Here is a 22,577-nt window from a genome sequence, read left to right on the forward strand (position 1 = left end):
GTAAGGTTGTTCAGGTGTTCTACATGTGCATTTCTATATCTTCACGTCTGGATTTCTTTTGCATTTAAACTGTTAATTTCCTGGGTTTATAATGCTTAGTTTTGAAATGTTTATAACCTCCCTATAATTTAGCATTAATCTATGGTATAAACATTTACCCTAGATTTACTCTCAGCATAGTTTTTGTCTAGGAATTTCCTCAAGTTTTTTGATGAACATTTTCATATATGAACCACACTAAGCAAGAAATTCAAAGAGAATGTATCCGGGTGATTTAAATATATATAGTATCCAGCTTAGATATATTATTTAGTTCTAACTTTTGGAAGATCAGATTCTTTGCTACTCTCTGGCTGCTTTACCTGACTTGGAAATAGTACAAAACAGCCAGAGAATACGGGTCATTTAACCTGCCTGTACAGCTGCTTTGTTTCATTGGAGCTGAACAAAACAGCTTCAGTTTTCCCTGCCCTTTTAGCTTTCAGATGATCACTGCCTTTTCCATGTTCCTCTGCGCACACACCAGTTTCCTTTACTTCTCTACATTCCCTGCATGCACACACATGTACATCTAGTTTTTTCACCTTCCTAGTGTACTTGTTTAGTTGACCTGGTGCAATGGACACATTTTGTGCCATTAGTTCTCATAACTGAAAGTTTATCTGTGACAAAGAACTCCCCAAAATAGCCACCATCTCTATCGCTGTCATTGGAACAACTTAAAAAACAATGAATGATCCTACAGCACCTTAAAGACTAACAAAAAATGTAGATTTTGTGGGCACAACCCACTTCTTCAGATGAATGGAGCAAGGAATCCAGAGGTACAAATAAACAGCAGAAAAAGAGTGGATGGGGAGGGAAAGAGAAGGGGAAGAAAAGCTTGTCAATTAGAGTGTCTGTGCTAAATAAGGCTAATAGAGTGGTCTGTAAGTGCCCAATACCTAGCTTTTGATGTCAATAGGGTGTTGAATATAGCAGCCCATCCAGTTCATGTCTTTGTCCAAACCTTGCTTAAAAGTGTCAAATTTGCAAATAAAGACAAGTTCTGCAGCTTCGCTCTCCAGCTGGTTTTTTAAATTGCTTTGTAAGAGTATAGTCACATATAGATCTATTAGTGAGTGCCCGGGCAATTTAAAATGTTCCCCAATAGGTTTGTGTATGTTACCATTTCGAATATCTGATTTGTGTCCATTAATCCTTTCTCATAGAGACTGTCCAGTTTGGCCAATATAAATGGCAGAGGGGCATTGCTGGCACTTAATGGCATAGCTCACATTAGTGGATGTGCAGTTGTATGAGCCTCTGATGTGGTGGCTTATGTAATTGGGTCCTGTGATGATGTCACTTGTATAAATATGTGGACAGAGTTGGCCGCAAACCACAACTGCTCTCAGAGAAGATAGTGGCCACATATGCTTTGCGGGCATGAGCAGCTGGCAACCAAGTTGTTGGGGGAGGCTACCCCTGGACCTTCCCATTCTGTGCAAGGCCCTGCTCCTTTCCATCAGCCTGTCCCTCCAAAAGAGCCCCAAGCACACCCACTGTGGCCACAAACTCCAGCACTTTGGATCTGGTGCTCCAGGTGGATAGATAGTGCAGCTAGCCCTATCACCCTGTCTACCTCCAGCAGGGAGGCCAGCCAGCCCAGGCCCACCAAGGCAGAGAGCAGGGAACAGCAGGAGGGGGCCTACCCTAGTGGCAGAGCATGGTTGGGGCCACACTAGGCTGTTTGGGAAGGCACAGCAACACCTACCCATGTTTGAGGAGTCAGAGGCACTTGATACAATTGAGAACAGTGAAAGTGAGAGAAGATTGCTTTTTCAAAATGGCCACCCACCGAAGACAGCTGCCTCTTCAGTTCTGCCTAGAACAATGGGCGATGGAAGATGTTTTGAAAGATGTTTTTGTGGAATTTCCTAGCTGAACATTGTGTCTTTCAACCTCTGCTGAAGGAGAAACTTTCAGTTATAAAGAATAAAAAGGGAAATGACTACTAATCTTAAAAACATTAAATAATAAAATGAAATAATTAAAAATAATAATCAAGTGCAGCTCATGCAGAAAATGTGTGAGTTTTAACTACACGTGAAGTTCAAAGAGTGGGTTATTCTGATACCAAAATAATTAGGAATAATAAAAAGTCTAAGATTGGTTGCTAACTTTTTAAAGGTCCTACTTTTAATTAATTTTAATCCCTAGACTAAGACATTTACTTGTAAATTCTTAGAACCGGGGGAAGGAAACAATATATTTTAAATAAGGAGCAAAAATGATTTTTGGGGGGGGGGCTTTAAGTGCAAGAGTCAATATTAATTATGGGCCAAACACTATCCATGCCTCCATAACATATTACTTAAAGTTCTGGACCATCTGCATACCTGATTATGGAAGATAACTGATTATGTTACACTTGTCTCATCCATGGGAGTGGAGGAGGGAATACTAGACTAGGTATAGCACTCTCATTACAGGGCATATGGAAGGCTATTAGATCTCTTAACTGCATTTCCAAACCTTGAAATGTTTGGATTTCTTTTAAATATAACTCTAACTCTGAATTTCCAGGGTTGGTAATATTTGGTTCTTAGTTAATTTACAACATCATAGCAATAGTGGTTTAAAAAAAAACCTCCTAAGTTACTGTAACATACTTTCAACCTTAATTCCATCTTGATGTAATATTTTGTCTGGCAATTAATAATGGAACATCCTCATCCAGCAATGAAATGCTTCCAGCACACAGAGGCACAGCCCAGAGGCAAGGAAACAAAGGTGTACTTAAGAGGCTCGGGGTCTGAAACAACCACCCTTCTCTTACACTGCCACCACTATAAGTAGCCTGCCAAAGGAGCTGATCCAAGGCACAACAACAAAGTTCCTGTGGCCTATGGGCAGCTACACAATACCTCCATGGTGCTGTGTTACAGCCCCCGCTCCACCCTGGCATGGCCCTTGTGATATTCTCCATCTGCCAGCTAAGGAACTCTTTCACTCCCTATTCTACTGCAGAGCCTGTGTTGGGAGCTAAAATCCCTCTTTTGTTTTTGGATTTGTGGTCTTCCATCTTAGTACTGACCAGATCCAACCTTGATAGCCTCTCATATCTAAGACTAAAGGTCTACAGCTGTAGTCACATACGGTATGTTACTGACAGGTCTTTATTAGCCAAAGTTAAATAAATAAGAAAATAGGGAGGAATCACAGAAGACTAGGGTTGGAAGAGACCTCAAGGGGACATCCAGTCCAACCCCTTGCTCAACGCAGAACCAACCCCAACTAAATCACCCTAGCCAGCGCTTTGTCAAGTCTGGCCTTAAAAACCTGTAAGGATGAAGATTCCACTGTCTCCCTAGGCAACTCCAGTGCTTCACCACCCTTTACTAATAATTTGCTGCATTACGTCCCAGAGTAGAAAAAAGTGTTCATGGAAATAATTCTGAATTGAAGCAAAGGAAAACTGCTCAGCTTCCAACTCTGACAGTCTCTCTCTCTCTCTTCTCTCTCTCTCTCTTTCTTTCTTCCCTCCACCCATTACTTTAGGTCTCAGCGAAAAACATGGCCAAGCCTCAGTGGAACTCATTTTCACCAATGAGGAGTAAGAATGAATCCTGGGCATCACTACTGGAGATTTGAACCGACGCAGGTTGCAATGAAATGAGCACAGGAGTGGCAAAAAGAAAGGGCAAACAGAAGCTCACAAATGAGCATTTGAGATGTTTGACAGGAAAAGATTATGTGAGAAGTGGGGCTTAGGCTGACAGATGTTCCTATTTTAGAAATGTTCTATGTCATTATCTAAGTCATTGATGTTGAACAGAACCTGTCTCAAAACCGATGCCCACAGAACCCCGCCCATTATGCTCTTCAAGCATGATGGTGAACCATTGATAACTACTCTCTGAGAATGGTTATCCAGCCAGTTATTCATCTACCTTATGGTAGCTCCATGTAGGTTGAATTTCCCTAGTTTGTTAATAAGAGGGATATGAGTAATGATATCCTCTGCTCTACGTTCTCCTCCTAGAACTGATCCTGATACTAGAGTGAAGTAGCTTGGAAGCTTTGCATTATCACTCTCATTATCATGGGACTGATTTTCCCTAAATTCCCTCTCCGGCATCTCTCCTTTTACCTTATTGTTATCTGCCATGCACCTGTGCTATAAAGCATCAGGCTCCAAATGGAGCATTATTCAATTAACCACCTTTTATGCCATAGGGTATGTCTACACTGCATTCCTCTTTTGAGAGAGGAATGAAAATGCAGCTGAGCGAAATTGCAAATGAAGCGCAGATTTGAATTTCCTGTGCTTTATTTGCATAATCGCATCTGGGCGCTATATCGAAATACCCTATTTCAAAAAAAGAAATGCTGTCTAAACGCGGTTATTTCAAAAGAAAACCCTTCTTTCGAAATTACCCTTACTCCTTATAAAATGAGGTTTAAGGGTAATTTCAAAAGAAGGGTTTTCTTTCGAAATAACCGTGTCTAGGGTTGGACAGTGTTTCTTTTTTCAAAATAGGGTATTTTGAAATAGCGCCCGGATGTGATTATGCAAATGAAGGGCAGGAAATTCAAATCCACACTTCATTTGCAATTTCACTCAGCTGCATTTGTATTCCTCTCTTGAAAGAGGAATGCGGTGTAGACATACCCATACTGAAAAGTGGCATACTAGTAGTGTATGTCAATAGAAAAAAACTAGAAAAGTAGATGAGCTTGAAATATATTGGGAAGGTAAAGCTACTGAACCAATCAGAAGTAAAAGATTATTCCACTGTATAAAAGTTAAGTCCAATACAGTGGTGGAAGTGACCAAGACCATTACTCCAAGATCCACAAGTCACATGAGATAGATGTTTGTGACATTGCTTTAATGAGTTACTGGAAGATGCTCAGATGCTGTGGTAATGAGGGAGGAATAAGAATATAGAATAGAATAGAAGTGTTCAGTTTTTCAGTGATTCACTCCACTGGGATAATGACATTAAAAGTTTGTCAGTAAACACTGTTGGTTTCATGGAGGTGGAATCCCATTGTCATAGTGCCAGAAACAGACCTTTGGAACAAAGCGACTCTCCCATGTATCTAGCTAAGATGTCACTTGAGCTGTTGGAATAAATTGAACTTTTCACAATTCAGCAGAATCTAGTTCTTGTTCAGGTGCTCCACTACCTGCCCTGAACATGTGCCCTCTGGAATAGCTGGGAAAAAAATGTGTTTAAAAATATATTTTTCTTTCTTTGTTTTTAGTGCCACAACCACTGACTCCAGCTCCCTGGTGCATACTAAGGTATTGTGATAGATAGCCCCTATGCCACGTGACCTACACTCAGCTCTGCAGGGGCAGATGACCATTTTGCGGGGCCCAGGCAGCACAATTTCGCGGGGCCCCCCTTTGCTACGGTGCATGCACGGGGCTTCTTGAAGCGTGGGGCCCAAGGCGGCTGCCCCGCTTGCCCTGCCCTATATCCGCCCCTGCAGCTCTGCATTATAAAGCAGTACAAACAGGAATGACAAAAATGTGGCTCACAGAATTCTATATTGTGCATGGTAAATTCCTTTATCCTTAATGGGAGGTAGTTCTTGTAGAGTCCATACTTTACAGCATACCATGCTTTAGCTTGATCCTAACAGCCTGGCTCCTGAGATCAAGATGGAACACCGGGTCTGTAGTTTCTGTATTCCATGCTGCCATCTTACATGAGAGGTTGTGATCAGTTCAATTGATTCGTGAGTAAATGTGGCCCATGTACTCCCAGCAAGTAGCAAATGTGGCCTTTTGTTATACAAGATTTGGGCACTCCTGCAGCATGGGATGTTCAGTCAACTAGGGCACTCTACTGGCTGACCATTCTAGCCTTTATAAAAACAAGGCTCAGGTGCCTCTAGGCTCTTGTAAGGTTTATGTTGGATTCTACCATCACAACGTTGCCATGGACAGAGGGAGGAAAGCTAAACCGACCATTTAAACTTTATGATTTTTTTAAATTTTGATTTAATGTTTTATTCCATAGAATAAGGTTTCAGATAAATTGTAGGGGATTTATTGGATGGTTCTCTGACTGAACTATTCACAAAGCACCTTGAAGGTGTCTTCTGGAATTAGATAGAGAGTATTGGTTAATCAAGGGGCATTTACCTTCTTATAGAATATGAATGGTGTGCACATGATAGCCAACCCAACTGGAACTGTGACTCCCAAAAACAAGGGGCAGCATCTACCTCAGGTAAGAGGTGGTAATTTTCTGGAGGAGAGAAATGCAGCACATTCTTGCTGCTTTCCGATGCTTACTTGTCAGTAGCTTCCCATGCAATCTTTACCCCTGCAAGTTCAGAACATATGACAGTTAGACCTATGCTGGTTCCTGAGATGGTTTCCACTTTTAGTTTCTGCCTTTACAACCCTATTACATCTTTTGGGCTTCTTTAGTGTAGCTAAATGGTAAGAGAAGGTGTTCCTCAAAGGCTGTTCCCATAGGCATTTAGTGCCATATATCCCATGCTGTGGCTGGATAGTTTCCATTTCTGTTTCACTGTTCCACTTTGTTTCCCCAAAGGTCCCTCTGGAGGTAGCTCTACACAAACATTAATTTTTCTCATAGATTTCTAGCTAAAGCCAAACATAAGGCAGCAGAAACTGTTTTAGCATCTTACAGACAGCTCTATCAGTCCCTATTTCCAATATCCCTGCACTTCCTCTCCTTTGACAACCCACCACACACATGCCCTCCCCACACACGCATGCATACAGACACTTCCACCAATATACCCCAATCCTGATCTGCATTTCCTACTTCCAATGCCTGAGGTTGAACTTTGGCTATGTGTATATACTGCTTTCATGCACAAACAGATCCCAACACAGGTTAGACGCCAATCAACACATTTATTTGCATATATGGCTCAAAAGGGATCTATACACATATCTTTAGAAAAGCTACTGCATTGCCTGTGCCATTCAGCATCTCTCATACCCATATTCTATGGTCACAACCAAACTCTTTCCAGTTTTGACCTAATACAAATTTGAACTAAGGCTTTCATGAGAGAGACTACAGAAGGGATGATCAAACCAATAGCACCACCAGACTCCTCAGGGGAAAATAAGCCCATGAGAAGCCAATAGAATTATACTGTTGCAAATGAATCCGGCTTCTCTGGTGCTCGTGCTTTTTTCCTGATCCTACAGTACAGGCTTTTTATTTTCTCCCTTCCCTGTGCTACAAGTGACAGGACTCTAGGGGTACGTCTAAACTACATGGCTCCATTGATGGAGCCATGTAGATTAGTTTACTCGAAAAAGGGAAATGAAGAGGCGATTATTTAAATTGCCACTTCATTTGCCTTTGTCGTCCTGCCTCATCTATATGGCTCCGTTGACGGAGCCATGTAGTCTAGAAACACCCTAGGTGTGGTACCTTATTATTTTCAATATAACAACTTGATTTCAAGAACTATTCACTGCCAGCCACCACATGAAACGTCTTTGTGTCATACTGTTTCTTGTGGCCACATTTTCATCTACCTCTTTTCTGAGACATATGCTAACTGCTGTGCAGTAGGTATTACAGCTATCTTGCACCTTTCCCCCCTCCTAATATTAGATTGCCCAGTGTGAGGGTAAAAAGTCTGCCAGGCATTGCCTGGAGGCTTCTAACATGCCTCAAAGATTATATGTTCTTAAAACTGAAATTATAGAATCTACTCCTCCCAGCTCATAACGGTTTCCTGGTATCCAGTTAAGATCGGATTGGATTGGAATAGGGCCAAACTCTAATCAGAAGTCTGATTATAGTTTACCCTGCATTTTGGCTTTAGATCAAGCAGTTTGGGGTTACTGGCCAGGTCTCTAGTTCTGATCCCAGTTAATTCCCATGGAGCATAAGCTGCCTCCTCTTACCCAGGCAGGTTATTTCTTTAAAACCCATAGACATCTTGGCACTCAAAGTTTCCCTCGCTGGCCCAGGCAAGACTGTTGGTAGTGTCTAATACGCTTTATGGCATGTGTTTCTTTTTTACAGACTCAGATACTTGTCCTGCCTCCTAAACCCAAAGACCTGGACTTGAGCACTAAATATCAGTACCAGTCCAGGCACGACCATATGATCTGCAAGTGCCTCTCATTGAGCATCTCATATGCTGCAACCATTGGGGGACTGACCACCATCATAGGGACCTCCACGAGTCTCATCTTCTTAGAGTACTTCAATAAGTAAGTGATACTGCAGAGTCTCTGATATTACAGTAGGGACTTGTGCTGAAGTGGCTATCATCACCTTCATGATCCTATCAAAGAGTTACTCATGTCTAGTGGAAACCCTGCAAGACGTTTGCTGTAGAGATAATTTTGCTTTTATCTCAGATACTTTCTTTTTATATATGCTTTCTCCCCTAAGTCTTTATTACTAAGCTTCAGAGGGGTAGCCAAGTTAGTCTGTAACAGGAAAAACTTAAAAAAACAACAAATAGATCAGTAGCACCTTAAAGACCAACAAAACATGCAGATGGTATCATGAGCTTTTGTGGGCGCAACCCACTTCTTCAAATTACAGGAGTATTAGAAGCCCAGATCCAAGAATAAATAAGGAAAGAGGAGGAGGGGGAGAGAAAAAAAGAGAGAAAAAGGAGGGGGAAAGGAGAAAAAAGAGAGCGAGACAGTGAGTATGTGGTTCCAACAATTACAACAGGCTGATAAGAACAACTAGCACCGCCATTGTTTGGTTGGTAGTTTAAGTCCTAGGATGTGGAAGGTAGTGTGTGAGCCAGCCAATGTCCTTGTTCATACCATTTGCATAAGAATTAAACATGTAAATGAAGTTAAGTTCCAATCCTTCTCTGTGTATTTGGCTTGTGGAACTGGCCTGAAACAAAACAGTTACTTGGAGATCCATTAATGAGTGTCCAGGTAGATTAAAGTGTTCTTCAACAGGTTTTTATGTGTTGCCTTTTCGGATATCTGATATGAGTCCATTAATTCTTTCCTGAAGAGACGGTCCAATTTGGCCAATATACATGGCAGTGGGGCATTGCTGGCATTTGACGGCATAGATCACATCAGTGGATGTACAGTTAAATAAGCTTCTGATGCAGTGGCTGATGTGGTTGGGGCCAGTGATGAAATTGCTTGTGTAGATATGTGAACAGAATTGGCACCAGAGCTGATAGCAGGGGTGGATTCCTGGATGATTATGATGGAGGTGTGTTGTGTGGTTATTGGAAAGAATTTGTTTGAGATTGGGGGTTGTCTGTAAGTAAGGATTGGCCTTTCCCCCAAGGCTTCTGGGAGTGAGGGTTAATTTTCCAGGATAGGTTATAGATTGCTGATAATGCATTGGAGGGGTTTAAGTTGTGGACTGTAGGTGATGACAAGTGGAATCCCGTTGTTTTCTCTTTTTGGCCTGTCTTGAAGTAGTTCATGTCTGGGTACTTTTTTGGCTCTGTCAATCTGTTTTTTTCACTTCTCCAGGTGGGTATTTCAATTTTATGAATGCTCCCTATAGATCATGTAGGTGTTTGTCTCTGTCTGTGGGGTTTATTACTAAGGATATTTGACTGAAAGCAGGATTTGTATTTCTTATGTGTCCATGTCTAAATGGGAGCTGACCCCTTTTGAAATGATCTAGCCCTATATTAGTATAGTGTATACATATAGATACACAGACGGAATGTTTGTCTGCTTCTTTTATTTTAAAAAAATGCAATACAGGTTGGGCCTCCCTGGTCTGGTACCCATGGGACCTGAACTGTCCCAAATGAGGGAATTTCTTGGCTACAGAGTAGGCCCCTGCCACCGACCTCCCAAGATACTGCCTCTCCCTCTGGCTGGCTCCTCTCCAGTCCCACTGTCACTGGGCTCCAGCCCTGCTGCTCCAGTGATTGGGCTCTAGCACACTGACGCCAGCCAGCTGGGGTTCTCCGGGGTTGGAGCTCCCCAGCCGCTGCAGCCCTGCTTCTGTCCCACCTGGCTGAGTCTTCGCAGGGCTGGGGCTCTGTGGCTGTCCTGCTTCTGTCCCAGCCAGGGCTTTCCAGGGACTAGGCTTCACGGCTGCCCTGCAGCTTCCTGGGGATGAGGCTCACTAGTTGCTGGAAGCCCCACTGCTGCTGTGCCCCACCAGGATGTGGCTCTGCGGCTGCTCCACTGCTGCTGCACCGGGACGGGGCTCCAGGGAGATGGGGCTTGCTGGTTCCATTGCTGCCCTGCCCTGCCAGGGCTCTGCAGGTACAGGGCTCACCAGTCCAATGGGGGGATCCCCTCCACTGGACTCCCTGACTGGCTCACATTCCCAGGAACCGGGGCTCTCTGGTTCAGCAACATTCGTGATCCTGCCAGAGCATAGATGTTGCTGGACCAGAGAGCTCCAGATGTAAGAGGTTCAACCTATACTATTCTGAGGCTCAGAGATAATTTCCCAGAGTAACTTTTGAATGGTTCTTGTAAAACTGATTCTGGGGGTGAGCTCTTATTGGAAGATTTTGATTTTCAAGTATCCTGAAAGAAGATGTATTAGTGCCCCTTGTTATTATCACACTTCCAGCACTTTTTGGTTGCCCTGAGGTGCACTGATAAACAATTTTGCCAGACTCCATCCTGCTGTATTAGTCATTTTATATTTTGTGGCCCAAGACCAGAAGTGTACAGAAACCACATGTGAAATTAACAAGAGTTTCAGTAAGGCGAGGATTTCATTCCTTGTGCTTGCCTGTCCCTCTGAAATTATCTCTACCCTTGTTATCATTTTATTAAAAAGCAATTAACTGTTGAAGCAGTTTGGGATTCAGGACACTATGCAAAACAGCTGTATTGTATTATAATGTCCATTCACAGGTACATTTAATTTCCATCCTCAAACTAACCTATAATTTCCATAGCCATGGTAACTTTTGCATATTACCCAGACTACCCCAAGTATGAATGAATTTGTTTCCATCACAAAATCCTTGGAGAAAAGATGTATGTTATGGAGATGCTGATTTCTATTGAGGTGGAAAGCAGGATATATGGAGCTCTGAGCTTCTTGACTGAGGTTAATCTAGGTCAATATTAATCTCTTTGGATAAAGAATTTGTTTTTCACGGAAAAAATGAAATTAATACATATATTGTGACATGCATTTTGAATCTCTGTTATGCTAGGTCTAATGAATCCCTCCTGTAGTAGCAATAAAAACATTTTGTACCATCAAAACATTTCTACAATACATGTTGAACATCTCTGTGTCCGGCATTGTCTGTTTTGGAAATATCCGTGATCTAACATGGTTTTAGTTAGCCATGTGTCCATCCCTCATGGGTGTGGCCAAATTTCCAGTAGTCCCATAAAGTTTGTTTACAGCCACTAGTCCTGGCTCTCAGTGTTCAGTGCTGTTCTTTAGCTGTAATTTACACCAAAAGGTCTTCTAAGAGCCCAGTAAGCAGTGGAAGTGTTGGTAATGCTGCTAGACAATATTGACCTCCCATGATCTGGCACATTCTCTGGTTCAGTAGGTCAGGTCCCGAGGATGTTGGACTAGAGAGGTTCAACCTGTATATGCAGTAAACGGAACATATTGGTATATGGTATAGTGTTGATATAAGGGCTGATTTGGCATTCATTTGGGAGTGCCTTTGCCATGTGTAATGCAGACCATGGTTATCACAAACCCATGCTAGTACAACCCTTTTACCATACCACATGGCCACAAATGTGTGCATAGCTGCATGTTGAAGGAGTCTTATACAGTTTTATTTTTTCCTTTACAGCCACTATCCAAATGCTGAGGTGGTAAATTTTGGGACTTGGTTCTTGTTCAGCTTCCCCATCTGCCTCCTCATGCTGGTCCTGACCGGGTTCTGGATGCATTGGCTGTTCCTGGGCTGCAAGTGAGTGCAGGTTTCTAGAGCTGTGTGGGAATCCCAGGGCTAAAACAGCAGGAGGTATGGCAGCTTCCTCCCAGTGCTGGTGTGAGTTCCCTGGGCACCGTAAACAGAAATATTTTACCACCCCCACACACTCCCCATTAATAAGGATTCCCTTGAGCTGTTTAGGGTCCTACGTAATTGTTTATTCTGCTTATGCCTAGCGCCTGCTCTGCTGGGGGCCACCATTTGAGAATTCACAAAAGCATTAACAATCACACAAATGTTGGGTCCCCTTTTCCATGGATATGGGTCCCATCCACTCCTTAGAGAAAGTCTCCTTTCCTAGTAGCACTAGATGCACAACAATGGTCTTTACTGATGCTTGAGTCCAGTGGCTGAAAAGGGCTGATGAAAATCTATGCTCCGCACTGTCTTTGTTTTTGACGGGAAAAGTTTTTAATATGGCTGTGCCTTGATCAAGGCCATCAGGGAGCCTTCTGATCAGAAGGGGCAATTAGAAGGGGGAAAAAAAGCCAGTTGGTTAAAACATGCCCAATTCTCCTCTCCCACTGCTGTAAATCAGGAGGGATGCCACTAAGGCAAGGAAGCTTACTTTGGTATCAGACCAATGCAAATAAGAGGGGAATCAGGCTCCGTGGGATCCTAGCTGTACCAATACAAAGTGCCATACTCACAGCCACAGAGACAAAGGTGCTATGTTTATCAACAGAAGAGGTGGCAGGGAGAGTGAAAGCTTTTCCTCGCACCCAGGCTGAAGGGATGTGGAGGCATTCAGTCACCATGACCACAAGACAGTGGCCTCTCTGAGGGACAAAGTGAATTGTGAGGACAAGAGGGAGCTTTGTTACAATCCCTAACATATTTCACACAGGACAATGAATAGCTCTTAAATGATAATGACTTCTGGTGGCTACTGTTCTTGAGAGCATTGAAGAGGTAAATAGCTCTGTAAATAGCTCTGTGTTCTTTTCCCAATCAGTCCCCTGAGTCTTCTAGTTTCCACTTAAAAGGCTGTAATAAATTAATTTTTTTTTTAATCCTGAGAGGAAACAGGCCCTAACATGACCCTTAGTTTTTAATAAACAGAACTGACATTCCACATTGCAGCCAAGAACTCCCCCTGATTAATGCTGTTCTAAAGAACACCAAGGAACTGGAGCATTATCGACCTTTTGTAAAGTGTTGGTTGGTTCCAAGCCTCTTTAATCTCCAACTCTTGTTCTCTGTAGTTCATAAGAGAATATGTCAGGTTAGGAGTTTGGCTTCAGAGCTCTGGCTGAGTTTCCTTCTAAGCCTTGGCAAGTGATCTTGATAACACATCGAAGCAATGTCTAATTCAGTGCTTGCTGACAGACATCTATGGCAGGGATGGAGAACCTTTTTTGGGTCAGGGGCTGCTGACCCACAGAAAAATCAGTCAGGAGCAGCACACAAGTGAAAAACAAACAAAAAAAATGATCCCTCCCCAAAAAGAAAACTTCAAATCCTCACTGACATGGCCCCCAACTAAGAAGGAGAAAGACATTCACCACATTCCCCTTGCACATCAGAGCCTAGAGGAGCCCAACCTACTAGATTTTGTGCTATTCAGCCTCATGGTGGGGCGTTGAAGGTCTAGAGCACCAGTGTGGGCACTACAATGCTGGGAGGGGTCCTGAGCTTCGGGGGCCAGATCCAGGCAAGCTGGGCGCCACATCCAATCCCTGGGCCTTCGGTTCCCTACCCCTGATCTATGGGATTCTTGGTAATGTGTATGCCTTTCTAATAGGGCTCCCACTACCAATCTTCTGCCCCTAGTACTGTGACTGGAGAAGCTCTCCAGTTTTTCTTTCTAGCCTAGAAACTCAAGTTCTTAAGTCAGAATGTAGTAGGGTGACCAGACAGGAAGTGTAAAAAATCTGGACAGGGGTAGAGTGTAATAAGTGCTTATATAAGACAAAGTCCCAAATATCAGGACTATTCTTACAAAATTAGGACATCTGGTCACCCTAGAAAGCAAAGTCTAGGAAGGTCAAAAAGGGAGGGAAATAGTGCTATAAAGTTCTTCCTACCTGAAAAATCCAGAAAAATAATACTGTGACTCCTTGGAACAGAGGAAAGTTGCAGATAGACTCCTAGTGCAATTTACAAAAGCCCCTAAGCAAATTATCTCTCAATGGACTAGAATAGTAGAATGTTGCTACAGCATTTGAGGTATAGTCAGGTAATACTACTAGAAGCAACACAGAGAATGGGGTTAAAAAACAAAAAAGAAGCTTACCAGCATCTCAGTAAACGAATGAGTCCAGACTTTGTGACACACAAAGGCAATTTTCCCTGAGCCTGAGGGCTGCACCTGATTTGCATATAAATTTGTAGGCAGTTTAAATGCATTCAGCCATAAAATGTGCTTGCTTTTGTATCTCCTTGATAGAAGTATAGAAATTGTTTGCTGGCAGAATAGTAAGATCATCAGCTTTGACTTTACCCTTCAGTTACAGAAAGAGTGAAACCTTACAAGAATAATCCTGGTTTAAATAGAATTATCAAAGGCAGTCTTATGGACAACAGACCTTGTAGTTCTGGGGATTCCCAGCATGCATTTACCAGATCACTTAAAGTAAAGAAGATTTCACCCAGAGCTTTCAAGAAGTCAAATGGGATGGGGCAGCCACCAGAATGCATCTTAAGTGGGCTGTACTGAATTCTATCCTTTAAGGGAACAACACACTATATAGAAAAACTAGTCCCAGTCTAGAACAAAATCCCTATATGTGCTGGGCCTTAATATATCCACTATTTGCCGTAAAGTGATTGTAAGCTGTTTGGTATCAGAGAGGTAGCCGTGTTAGTCTGAATCTGCAAAAGTGGCGAGGAGTCCTGTGGCACCTTATAGACTAACTGAAGTGTAGGAGCAGAAGCTTTCGTGGGCAAAGACCCACTTCGTCAGATGCAAGTGTTAGGACAGATGCAAGGTGCATCTGACGAAGTGGGTCTTTGCCCACGAAAGCTTATGCTCCTACACTTCAGTTAGTCTATAAGGTGCCACAGGATTCCTCGCCGCTTAAGCTGTTTGGGCATTCTGGTGTTCCTAAGGACTGCCTGGCATTGACACCAGCTGGATGTTGCAGGTCTGGTGAAGCTGGGTGTGATGGGGCATGGTGGAAAGGGGGTAGCATGGCTGGAACACTAATGTGCTCCAGTGATTATGGTCTGGCATATTGACCTCTTGTGGGTTCTTACCAGGTGGTATGTATTAGAACAACTCTGAGACTGCTCATGCTGGGGGTTGAACTGAATCCCAGCATCCCTGGGAATTGGATGAGTGCAAAGGTGATACACAGCAATCTTCCCCACTTTTAATGTCATGTCCTGCACCAAGCGCATCTCAACCATCCATCTCAGCTGTCTCGTCTACTGCATAATTTGCTATGTCACCTTCATTCTGAAATCTGATTCCTGTCTCTCATTTGGCTGTGCCAAATTATCCTTCTCAGTTTTAAAGAAACATGTTCTCTGAGCAAGAAGAAGAAGACCAAACGAGAAGAGATGTCAGAGAGGAGAATACAAGAGGAATATGAGAAACTGGGGGATATTAGGTAAAAAGAGCATATTTTCCTGTGGAATTTGCCTTGAATGCATTGGAACTGATCTTTGTTTTCTCCTCCAAGCTGAATTTGTCTTACGTACATTGGACTTGATCTCTCAGTTCTTTCTCCCTATTGAATCAGTCCCGATGTTATAAAAATTGTTTCTCTTTTTTTCAGGGTAGGTATTAAGTTCTCTAAAATAATAAGTCAAATCAAGTGACTTGAATAAAAACAGCTATTTGTTAAGGGCAGGCAGAGGGGAAGGTAAGAAAAGGGCATTAGATACAGACTCGGACCAATACATCTGGACTTGCCCCTACAATTAGGATTCCAAACTAGAAACCCTAGAAATTAGAAAGGGATCTGTTTTCCAATTCCATATCAGATGTGGCAAAGAAAAGCTAATTTTGCAAGGTGTCTACCTCTCAAGATGGGACTTCTCTCCTGAGATCTGCTCTTCTTCAGATTTCTTAGTGTTCAGTTGAAAGTTCATGAGATCAATTTGCAGGATTTTTGCACAATCAAACTTCAATCTAAAACCCAGCGCTTATTCAGCTTCTGAAAATTGAACTTTAAAACCAAATACCAGATCAGAATACTGACGAGTATTCATGTTTGCGGTTCAAGTAGTAATGTTTGTTTATTTTAGTATTTGTAATTATATTTTTCATATGGTTTTAAAAATCACATAGAAAGCTATTTACAGTGCAGAAATGATGGAAAGTCTATCTCACTGCCATATTTCAGGTCCAGAATCATAGAAATTCCATGAGAAGACAAGATTTTGTATTTGCTTGGGCTCATAAATGTCTCATGACAAATGAAAGTATAAACACCAATAGAGATACTCAGCTTTATTATTTTCTGAGGTAACAGCTGGGACTCAAACATAAAACTCTAGTTCAAACTGATCTCCCATTTTATTCTCTTTGTGGAGTTTTTCCTTGTGTATTGAAGCCAATCTCTAATTTCTTTCTCTCTGTTGAATTTTCTCCTGGATTTTGACATTAATCTCAGGTTATATTCTTGCTTTTTCTTCCCACCTCACTTCCCTAGCTATCCCGAGATGGTGACTGGGTTTTTCTTCATCCTGATGACCTTGCTTTGGTTTACTCGGGAGCCTGGCTTTGTTCCAGGCTGGTCATCTTTCTTTGAGAAGTGAGTAAGGTCACCTCCTAATCAGCTGAGAAGAATGAGGTTCTGATTTTCCTGGGTTTCTAAAGCAACTTGGTTGATTGGTTTTTGGCCATAGAATCTCAGGATGCCAGCAGCAATTTTGGTCAAGGCTGGACCAAATTGAATCTTAATCTTAAACTGAGGGGTATTCACTATTTTAACTATACCTGTTGACACAAGCAAAATCATGTCCCTCTGTCTCCAGGTGGCAGGGTGATTCCATTAGCGTATGAGAAACAACATGAGAAAATTGTTCCTGGTAGAATCAAGAGAAGGGTAATTCTGAAATCAGAAGCACAAGTTTAAAAAAAATAAGTTCCAAAAAACATGTTTGCTGCTAGGTCTGTTTGTTGTTATAATTCACAGTTCTGAGGCATGGGGCTTGGTTTCATACTTTAGCACAGGTTGCATCAGAGAACCTGCAGATTGTTTTTAAAGTCATTGTCATTTTCCAGTTCATCCATGCAGACAAACAGTCAGATTTTCTCCCAAAATTTGTTTGGTTTTTGTAAACATAACTCCTTCTGTCACTCTCTGTTCTACCAGGAATACTACAGATGGTTCAGTATTTAAATCCTGAACAGATCTATTGGGTAGATTCATGGACTTTGAGACCTGAAGAAGAACCGTTATTAGTCATTAGAATGCTAAATAATTATTGAAGAATGAGTGAAGCTAGCTAGAGTACACAGGCTCAAATCAAGGGAAAACACCAGTTTATTCCCTTCAGATTTTGGGGCACATTTTCTAAAGGACATCTGCTAGGTTTTCAGTATTTGCAAAATTGCATGCATTGAGCCCTGCATGAATACAAAATTAGTATCTACATCCAATCTGTGATCTTCAAAATTGACTCATCTGTGGGGCTGATTATCACTGGTTATAAAGCAGATATCCATGGATTTCCAGGCTCTATGGGTATGTCTAGACTACATCCCTCTGTCGCCAGAGGGATGTAAATTAGACATCCCGAAATTGCTAATGAAGCGGGAATTTAAATATACTGCACGTCAGTAGAATAAAAATGGCCACCGTTTTTTGCTGACGCAGCACTATGCTGGCAAAAAGCGGCAGTAGACGGGGATCAGTCAACAAGGAAAGCCTTTTCTGACCAATCCTGTAAACCTTGTTGGATGAGGCATAAGGGATTGGTCAGAAAAGGCTTTCCTTGTTGACCGATCTCCATCTACTGCCGCTTTTTGCCAGCAAAGTGCAGCGTCAGCAAAAAGCGGCGGCCATTTTTATTCTAATGAAGCACGGGATATTTAAATCCCCACTTCATTAGCAATTTTGGTATGTCTAATTTACATCCCTCTGGTGACAGAGGGATGTAGTCTAGACATGCCCTATGTATGTGCACTGATATCTTTCCACACACTCAAAGTGCAAACACAAGGACTTGTGACTGTAAATCTCTAACAACTTTCCATGGATTTATACTTACATTTGTGCAAGTGTTAGAATTTTTTTATGCACATCACATTCTTGTATTTGTGTTGGTGCGGGAATGAGCTGAAATTATGGTTAAAGTATTTCCCTCTATAATATATAGGATAAATATATAGCCTGATAAGTGAAGGAAAGGTACACCAAGCCCAACAACAAAAAATAAACTTGAGTGGCACACTTATTCCCCCATGCCTGCTGTTGAAACCATGAGGTTTTGTATACATACTTCACTACAGTAACTTTTAGTATATAATGTTATTATATAGCCATAATCACAATGTTTCTTTCCTAGGAAAGGCTACCGGACTGATGCTACTGTCTCTGTCTTCCTTGGTTTTCTTCTGTTCCTGATTCCAGCAAAGAGACCATGCTTTGGAAAGAAAGTTAAAGGTAAGGATTCATCTAGAACAGGGTTACTCAACCTGGGGGCCACAGTGATACAGCACATGTGGAGGGCTGCAACTTAAGTGTGGTTGCATATACATGCAAATATATATGCAAATATATGCAAATAATTTCTTTCATACTGATGTGCATGAATACAAAGATTAGGGCAAGACTATACAACATGCAGGCCTCATTTAAGTCAGTTCTGCTGATATTAATAAAATGCAATATTCACCCAATTTCCACCCATATGACAGCACCTTTAATGAGCAATGAGAGTCCAGAAATTTAACTCCTAAAATGTATATCAACAGAAAACCATTATATTGACTCACCGTTGTGAAGCATGTTCCCAGCGGAGGCCATGTTCAAAGGATCCCACCTGTGGGCCGTGTGTTGAGCCCCGTGTAAACCCAAACTGCACTGCAGGCCGCAAACAAATGGGCCGTGGCCACGTGTTCAGTAAACCTGATCTAGAATTAGACTTGCCACAACTTTTTAATAAGAGGATGTAATCCCCATCCTCTTGTTTTATGGCTACATTAAGGTCCCAAAACTTTTCTGTTATAATATAGGATCTTAGTGTGGGAACGGTTGAGAACCTCAGTCTTAAATATTGCTGTTGAGTATGTAGCAATAGTGGATGTATATTAGAACAGGCAAAGAACTCAATCCTTGCCAAATTTCAGGGTTACAAGAACTGGAGAACTGCTTGGTACAAACAAACAAACAAAAGTCTAATGTACTACTAATGATAATGTGGATAGACACCAATCCATTTTAAGTTAACATTACTGATGACAGAGTCTTCTTGAGAGTGGTTATTATTTATAGGTCTCAATCAGGATTGGGGCCTCTCTGTGCTATGCATTGTACAATCATATGAAGACATGGTCCTTTGACATTTGTTTCCATATTTTACTTAGAAATTACATGTATGTATTTTACATTGCAAATCTCCATATAGGTATATACAGCATTTAGGGGAAAACCAATTAACAAGTCTAATTTAACAAAAGACTCAGACTTCTAAAAACTAATACTGCCACCAGGAAAAGCCTGAGAAAATAGATGGGCCTTGTATATTGTCCTAAAATGAAACACAGTTGGACTCAGTTTGGCCAGGAGAAATGGATTCTTTCTACAAATGAAGCCCCTTTTCTGAGACTGTCCAACTGTCAAAACCCTGACTGTTTTTACACACACAGAGACATTTTTCAAATACATGTGCATACACACACACTTCTCAAATAGCCATTCCCTAAACCATAGGACTATATAACCATCAATGTCAACTCCAGACACCTATGGGAATCCAGTCCAGCCGTCAGAGAATTTAGGCACTATGCTTCCTGAGGCTGACACACCATGGAGGTTGGCAGCTGCATTCTGCACCTGCTTTATCCTAAAGATGTTCTTCAAAAGGTAACCCTACAGAGAGTGCATTTGAGTAATTCTACCTAGAGATCACAAAGTTAGAGGTCAGTGTTAAATGCTCCATATCTTACAGAAATGGCTGGTTTAGCATTAGCTATGTACCTTTGTTTTGCTTTAACATAGAAGATGGTGAAAATTCTACAGACATTAATTCAATGGAGCCAATAATTACATGGAAGGACTTCCAGAAGACTATGCCCTGGGAGATTGTTGTGCTGGTTGGAGGAGGTTATGCTCTAGCGGCTGGATGTAAGGTATTGAGTTAGAGAATATCTAAAATACTTACAAGCTTGAACTGTTATTTTAACCTGTGATGTTCTGGCAATTCTGGTAACAAAATTACTATGACACTTTCAAAAAAATACACCACCTAAATCTGTGAGATGTTCTTCTGAAAGTTGTTCACCTAACACAGTAAAGCAACTTGCTATGCGTTCTCTTTCTTGATGACTGGGAAGTAGCAAACAAGAGTTACAAAAAAACCCAGTCATCTACTTTGATACAGTGTTACCATTGAAAACACTGCTTCAGCCTTCATGCCCACATACAAGTATCTACTGGTTTTGGTGATGGTAGGGACTAAAACAAAATAAGTACAAATGAATCGAATTAGATTAACAATCCTTGGAACCCGGATTTGCAGAACTACAGCACAGGAAATGTCAGCACCGTTATTTTTATAGTAGCACCCCAGACAGCCCCCAGTCTGAGTTTGGGTCCCATTATACTAAGTGCTATAAAACATATATGTAGACATGGTCCCTGTAAACTTTCCCCACACAGTGAGCCTCAGTTCTGACCGGGAAGGACAACCTTCACAAGTGAGGGGGAAGTACAGTCCTTCTGTCCATTCAGTTTTGGTCTCTCTTCTAACTGGCTAGTAGTGCCATTTAGTGCCAAACAGGACTGCCAACAGAACTGCCATTCCCCTTGGCAAGGGGGTGGGAAGCCAGCTCTGGGACCCTGGGAAGGACCTCGGGTGAGGCTGGAGGCTAGCCTTCCTGAGCCAGCCCTTCAGCACTGCCTGCCCCATACCTCCCAGGGCTCTGGCCACTGCCATGGTAACAGCCATAGTCAAGAGCCCTGGTTCTTTTAAAATTGCTGAGCCATGCAACAACTGCCCCTTTTGTCCTCCTCCCCCACCATCAGGAGCTCTGGTACCAAATGAGTTTTGGACATTTAGCTACAATAGAACCTCAGGTGTGAACTGACTGGTCAACCACACACCTCATTTGAAAACTGGAGTATACAATCAGGCCATAGCAGAGACAAAAAACAGAGGTGGGGGACGGGGAGAGAGGAGGAAGCAGAGTACAAACACTGTGTTAAATGTAAACTACTAAAAATAAAGGGAAAGTGTTTCTTTTTTTAAATGGTGTCCCTAACCTCTGTTTGTCAGAGGGTGGAGATGGATGGCAAGAGAGAGATCACTTGATCATTACCTGTCCGATTCACTCCCTCTGGGACACCTGGCATTGGCCACTGTTGGCAGACAGGGAACTGGGCTGGATGGACATTTGGTCTGACCCAGTATTGCCATTCTTATGTTCGTATGACATGGTAAGGCAACTGCGTGCTAGTTTAAATTAATTAAGAGGGTTAAAAGAAGCATTTTTCTTTAGCAAAGTTTCAAAGCTGTATTAAGTCAGTGTTCAGTTATAAAATTTTGGAAGACCAACCGTCACCTTATATGCACAGTTACAAACACTTCATAGTTACAAACAACCTCCATTCCCAAGGTGTTAGTAATTCTGAGATTCTACCGTGCACTAGGAATAGGATTGAAAGCACTAATTTAATGAACGTGGGCTACTAAATAGGAGCTGTCCAATTTAATGAACAAAAGTTCTTAGCAGTGGGTTAATCCATTGCAAACTCTCAGATACAAGGATTTGGATTTGAAACTTAACTTATATCGGCCATTATCTCATTCTCATTTGTTTCTTCCAGACCTCTGGCCTTTCAACATGGATTGGGCGTCAGATGTTGTCCTTGAGCAGTCTTCCCTACTGGGCTGTCACTCTGCTGGCTTGCATGTTGGTGTCCATGGTAACAGAGTTTGTTAGTAACCCAGCAACCATAACTATCTTTCTGCCTATTTTATGCAGTATGGTGAGTAAAAACAATGGATTTTATGCTGTTTTTTTTTCTTTTAGGCTTCATGGAATATCTTAAGACTTTAGGCTATTGGTTCTGTGAGCCAAGATAAAACTGCTTCATTTTGGGTGCCACTGCTTTGCTCTTTCTTTTACAGAAGCATTAATAAGCATAGTCAGCCATCAGGCCTACATGCAGTATTTTTTGAACTCCCAGAAATGCACTCAGCACTTCTCAAAACAAATAAAAGCATATTCCCTGCCCTGAGGGGCATACACTTTACGTGTGTCAGAAAGGAGGAAAGGGAAATGAGAAAAGGAAGGACAAGTCAGACAGTAATAAGATCATATAATTACTCAGCAAAGCATGTACATGTCTTGAATCTTTCTAAATTCTGTTTTGTATTTACAGTTCATTAGTTAAGAGTCCTCATTTTTTTTCTGGCAGAAACATAGAAGATTTATTTGAGGGGTGGGAAGTGAGTTGGTAAACAATATGGCAGGACAAGAACAAGGACAGTATGGAAGAATGAACAGAGACACTTGTGAGAGAGGAAGACATTGTAGGCTTGTTTCACTAGCAGAATATGTGTGTGTG

The 22,577-nt window shown here is 41.9% G+C and overlaps 1 protein-coding gene across 2 annotated transcripts in view; it reads left to right on the plus strand.

Moving 5' to 3' along the window:
* Window positions 1-22,577, plus strand: part of SLC13A4 (solute carrier family 13 member 4) — a 45,634-nt gene that overhangs the window by 20,301 nt on the left and 2,756 nt on the right. Inside the window, exons 5-14 of one of the 2 annotated variants that reach the window (XM_006114375.4) lie at window positions 3,544-3,598; window positions 5,257-5,296; window positions 6,156-6,233; window positions 8,028-8,218; window positions 11,746-11,865; window positions 15,342-15,443; window positions 16,491-16,592; window positions 18,352-18,449; window positions 20,007-20,137; window positions 21,834-21,995. In XM_006114375.4, coding sequence (XP_006114437.2) covers window positions 3,544-3,598; window positions 5,257-5,296; window positions 6,156-6,233; window positions 8,028-8,218; window positions 11,746-11,865; window positions 15,342-15,443; window positions 16,491-16,592; window positions 18,352-18,449; window positions 20,007-20,137; window positions 21,834-21,995 — 1,079 coding nt within the window. The remainder of the gene's footprint in view (window positions 1-3,543; window positions 3,599-5,256; window positions 5,297-6,155; window positions 6,234-8,027; window positions 8,219-11,745; window positions 11,866-15,341; window positions 15,444-16,490; window positions 16,593-18,351; window positions 18,450-20,006; window positions 20,138-21,833; window positions 21,996-22,577) is intronic. The other variant, XM_006114376.4, reaches the window with a different exon arrangement.

Source organism: Pelodiscus sinensis, chromosome 1 (genome assembly GCF_049634645.1).
Source record: "Pelodiscus sinensis isolate JC-2024 chromosome 1, ASM4963464v1, whole genome shotgun sequence".
NCBI classification, from domain to species: domain Eukaryota; kingdom Metazoa; phylum Chordata; order Testudines; family Trionychidae; genus Pelodiscus; species Pelodiscus sinensis.